The 5,496-nt window shown below is 40.6% G+C and overlaps 1 protein-coding gene across 1 annotated transcript; it reads left to right on the top strand.

Annotated features, from left to right (window-relative positions):
- Positions 1-366: 366 nt before the first annotated feature.
- LOC112077736 (chromobox protein homolog 8-like) lies at positions 367-3,052 on the top strand. Its single transcript, XM_070441816.1, is given in 7 exon segments — positions 367-596; positions 734-777; positions 1,155-1,220; positions 1,379-1,395; positions 1,398-1,444; positions 2,000-2,042; positions 2,045-3,052. Coding segments are annotated over 7 exon segments (1,098 nt in total). The 5' UTR covers positions 367-527; the 3' UTR covers positions 2,857-3,052.
- Positions 3,053-5,496: the final 2,444 nt, after the last annotated feature.

Here is a 5,496-nt window from a genome sequence, read left to right as displayed (position 1 = left end):
TCGAGCCTCAAGGTCATGTTCTTATTGATTCTCACTTTGATATTTTCATATCAAATAAATGAATGCTCTTTTTTATATTTCTAAATGCCGATGACTGGCTATTTAAATATCTGTTCAAGGAAATAGTCACAATGCAAGGTAAGAGGTTGGGTAGACTATACAATGAATATAAATGAACAAATTATTTTGAAATGGATAATACTTTTGTGTGCCATAGTCAGACGGTTATTTATTCGCTTATGCCAAAGACATTCCTGCGCACAAACCTGACAACCACCAAATCAGCGTCATTTCCTTAGACTCAAGAGGAATTAACTCCTCCCCTTCACTTAGCAACCCAGAGCACGTAGCAACAGCTGAGCCAATGCGCTCTACAAGATACGGTCCCACCGACTGTGGTGCTTGGCAACCCATATAAAACGTGATGACGTCTTCCTCACTGAGCGTATTATGGGATGTGTGGAATTAAACAGCGAGGGCAGTAGAAAGAAAACAATATATAGCKTATAAACGAGGTTGAAGTAAACATGGAGCTATCGGCTGTTGGAGAGCGTGTCTTCGCTGCGGAGTCCATCAACAAACAACGCATAAGAAGAGTATGCAGTTTATTTTCGTTACACCTCTGCGTTTCTAACAATAATGTATGCTAATCGTGTGTTTGTGCACCATCGCAATGACATTCTATCGACAATAAGTAGGCCTAATTCTCTCCATATTTGTTGTTATATTGCAGGGTCGAATGGAATACCTTGTGAAATGGAAGGGCTGGTCTAAAAAGTGAGTAGGCTACACTCTGGTTTGGAAGCTGACAGCAGAGCTTCCAGCCTGTCGTTTTATCTCTCGGAATGCTTGTTTTTATGTGCACCAACGTGTGCTCATGACATGTTTAGGCCATGTAACCGAGGCTTGTTGATTGCGTAAAGGGCATGGTTTTGGTAACATTCGCGTACTTTGCTTAGGCTATTTTAACACACAAGCACACGACAAGAGTGTTGCTAACATTAGCAGATTGCTACCTTCACATACGTCGCTGTCCGCTAGGCAATGCCAGAATGAAAGCAACGAGATTCTCAGCCGACATTGTTTCATTTGGTGAACGCTTTCGCCACAAATGTGACACTCTTCTTACGCTACCGTATCGTTCTTTTGGATAGATATAGCACCTGGGAACCGGAGGAAAACATTCTAGATGCGCGCCTCTTCGCTGCGTTCGAAGAGAGGTAAGGTTTTGACAGCACAGCAGGCCTCTTCTGGCAGAGTGCGAATATGTCATCTTGGGCTATCCCCAACAGACGACATGCATTTAACATAACTCAAATAGACTCAATTATTAGAGCGATTACGTTTCATACGAAAATTGTATGTATTTATTTCACAGGGAGCGTGAAAGGGAGTTATTGGGCCTAAGAAGAGGGGACCGAAGCCCGAGACATTTCTGCTGAAGGTGGGGGAATTAAACAGTGACGGTCATGAGTTAGTTAGTCCATATTTCAGTCATATTTATTTTCTTACTCATCACCTATGTTTTCCGACAATTGAATCATGAGTCTTGTGGTCTGATAAATGTCAGACTACAAAATGTCTGATATTCAGCTAATAAATAGATGAAAGTCAACATTGTCTGTTATCTTGCTCTTTAATTTTTTTTATTTTTTACCTGCTTTAATTTCCGTTTTGATGCTATTGTTCAAGCTCCAAGTTGAATAAAGTAACACAGGTTTCCAAGTTACAGTGGGAAAAAATGTATGCAAAAGAGTGAATGTTCAAACATTGTTTGAACATTCAATGTCAAACATTTCATTACCAACAAAATTGGCATCATTGTAATAATGATTTGTGGTTAGGGAAATGGCATGTGGATGAACAATGTCAAATAGGCTATAGGCCTATTTCATCGTTGGAAAATATCTGCAATAATACAGCTTAAAATAACAGGATTAGCCTTCCAAGTACATGTTTATGAAACCACATACTATCTAACTTGACCACCTTATTACAGGCAAAGGCGAAAGCCACAGCAAAGACTTATGAATGCAGAAGAGAAATGCCAAGGGGATTCGTGTTTCATACCCTGTTCCGACGCCTATGATTACACCGAGAGCTCGAGAGGGACTACGGGCTGTCGTGCCCACAATCTTTCCCCCTAGCACGGTCAACCGAGGAGAGAGTGTGAGGGTCAGACTGCCAGAGAAAGAAGGTCAGCGACCGGCGCCTCCGCCCTCATTCATGGCTGAGGAATTTGTCAACATCCCTAAAAAAAGGGGACCTAAACCCAAGTTACGTTTACGATTCAACATGGAGCCAGACAGCTGTCCAACAGAGGAGCCCGAGAAGAGGAGTCGGTTAGAGGAGCAGCAGGTCCCATACGGTCTGTCTAAAATGTCCAGACATTGTCATCATGAAGGCGAAACATCTGAGAGAAGTGTCATCCAGTTGACACRCAGGTTTCAAGAGGGAACCAGCATTGTGCCAAAATCAAACAACGCTCACAGACGGGTGGGGACTGTGTCCCATCCTGGCACCAATAGCCATGATGGTAGACTCGTCCATAAGGCTAGACTCGATCACCAGAGCCGCAGGACTTTAGAATGCCCTGGGGGCATGTCTGTCCCCCACCCCAAACTGAAGCATTTCTACAGAGCCAGTGACTCTTCTTCATCCATGCAACAGTCTAGGCCCATTGTTGGCGCCAAATTGCCTGCATCGAGGAGTTCTGGAGAGCAGTCAGCAGGGTCTTGGAGGCCACGTCTGGATAATGTTGAGAAGGTGGTGGTAACAGATGTGACAACAAACTTTTTRACAGTCACCATCAAAGAGAGCAGCACAGACAAAGGTTTTTTCAAAGATAAAAGATGAAATGGTCAATATCTGCTTCACATAACATGACTAACAATGCAACAGCTATKTGTAAGAAGTTGGTAATRGCTTAATCATGATCATTTGAGATACATTTTCTATAGGCCTAACTATATCCAGAGTTGTATGTTTAATATGTATTATGTCAAAGTATTTMATGTAATAATGACCAAATTAAACATGTCTATATAGTTTATTTGAATATAATTTTTTGGATAACTATTTCRTATTTTCATTTAAACTTTTAAATACATTAAGAGTCTTACATTTCCTCACCTTCWAATGGGGCTATCAATTCAGCCTGGTTTAAATGTGGTAGGCTATAGAGGTATGTAATAGCTGTTATTTAATATAGCAATAAGGACTTTCCCTAACGTTTCATACGATTTTCTGGACACATTTAAAAAATATATATATATATATTTTTCACATTTTGTATTAACATAATTGCAAGGATAGACATGCATGTAGACCTACTCTAGTGGGTAGGCCTAATGTTTAAAAATATTTGGAAATTACCTTCCATTATCCATAGCATATTCTATGCAATAAATCGAGAATATTCGTGTGAAAATGTATGTCAGATAAGGTTCAATGGACGACCTTGACCTATAGCTAACGATTACCCKAATACACAACTCTGTGCTCCGGTGCAGCAGCCAGTGTAGTTGGAGCTCGGCGGTTGAATTGTTCCCTGGACGCCCTGATGTGTGTCAAATCAGTTCAGCACAGCTGGGACTGGGACTAGYGATATTTTAGGTATGACTTCCACTAAACTGCTTTAGAAAAATGCACGAGCAAAACAAATTAGTTTCCGATGCTGAGTTAATTTGTTTTGGGATTTGAGGTAATCATTTGTAAAAGGTATTTTGTTGGTTTATTCAAGTAGCCATTTGGGAATTGTTTTGCGCAATATTCAAAATAACCCGTCAATGATTTTCTTGACACAACTAATTGTTTGCTTGAAGAAACCTTCGAACAAGATAATTAAATGGGACAATGATTAACTGAGGTTTTGGGTTTCTTCAGGCAAACAACTAGTGGTGGCAAGAAAATTCGGGGTTTAAGGACAGGATTTGTCAGAGTTGAACTTTTTGACAGTATCTAAATGGTAGGTTACTTCAGTTAGGTAGATAACAATTCATTACCGTTTAGCTCTGAAGCATTGGTCATGGTGCGAGCTCATGAGTTTTGATGATCTATTGCTCGTTAGACCAATTTTGTCCTTTCTAATTATTTGTTCACAACTAGAGGGATATTCGCATGGGGTCTTGATTAGCAGACAAGGACGTGCATGTATGTATTCAATATTTGATCACTTTACTTGTATTCTTAGGTCTATTGACAGACTGCCGAAAGAAATGGCACACATGGGGCCACAGACGGCTTCATCTTTTAGATCTTGAATTGGACCACAACCTTTGAATTAAATTAGTCGAACGCTCATTAAAAAATATATATGTATCATGTCCAATTGCATCTTAGTAGTATTCCTACTTTTGATAATGCCAATATCTAATGGCTTCTGCATTGTAGATTTGCTTCGTTATCTATAGCCTAATATAATACAGGTTTTACATTCATGTCAGCCTAACAGTTGACGTTTCTATCTTTTGGAAAATACGAAATATGACTCATCATCACACACCCTGATGACCCACGCCTCCTTTAATAAACTGAGCTATATGACTTGCCTAGTTAAATAAAGGTTAAATATTAATACAGTAGGCCACACACCATTTATGTACTGCAATCAATTTCTCTCGCACGCCCGGGACTATAGGCCAACCCATGTGTATGTGCAACGTTATGTCTCCTAATTGTTTTAGGCCTATGTCTTTTGCGACAAGCAATGTATAGACGGTGCCAGACGCACGGCAGTGGGTTGGCTATATTACAATGCAGGGACCAGAGGGCACAGGAGTCTCATCACAGGTGGTTGCCGTCGGGGACCGTTTTAGCCAGCCATGGGTTGGTCCTGGGCAGGAGGGCCATGATCGTTCAAAAGGTGCAGATGAAACGCAGATGCTGCTGGATGTGTGTGACGATGGGACGTCTGTGTGGCATATTTGACTATTTTCATAAGATGTGGTCGTGCCTCGATATGGGATGGGGTGCTTGCCCTTGCAGGTACGGCAGTAACCCTCAAGACTGGGTGGAGTGTCACAGACTATGTTGCCAATAAGCCTATGAGCTTTTTATTTTATTATTCACGATTTTAATATATATTATTCAATAGGAGTTATAATACCGCTACTAGGTTACATTTACATTTTGCATGATATTGTAACTTTTTTAAGGGGTTCACATTAAAGAAAAATATTACTTTGGTCAATTACCATAATGCGTCTTATGGAGAGATGATGTAACAAAATGTAAATGACATGCCTGCAGGGAGACAGAAATATTAGAGTGCTGAGCTAGAGGCTGACTGTGACCTTAAATAATCTCTGGCATTTCTAACACTCTGGCCCATCATTTTAATTGGGGACCCCAAACGAGCCCATTTTATTGCTTGAGGCCCCCATTATTAGCCAGATAATGATACTTTTGTGAAGAAAAAAAACAAGGTATGCAGGCAAAAATGGATCAGCCCTTCTGGCATTTGCCCGAAATGCCAGATGACTAGTCTGCCCCTAT

Source organism: Salvelinus sp. IW2-2015, unplaced genomic scaffold (assembly GCF_002910315.2).
Source record: "Salvelinus sp. IW2-2015 unplaced genomic scaffold, ASM291031v2 Un_scaffold4881, whole genome shotgun sequence".
Classification (NCBI taxonomy): Eukaryota; Metazoa; Chordata; class Actinopteri; order Salmoniformes; family Salmonidae; genus Salvelinus; species Salvelinus sp. IW2-2015.
Note: the sequence above shows the minus strand (reverse complement) of the source record. Positions and strands in the feature narration are given on the sequence as shown.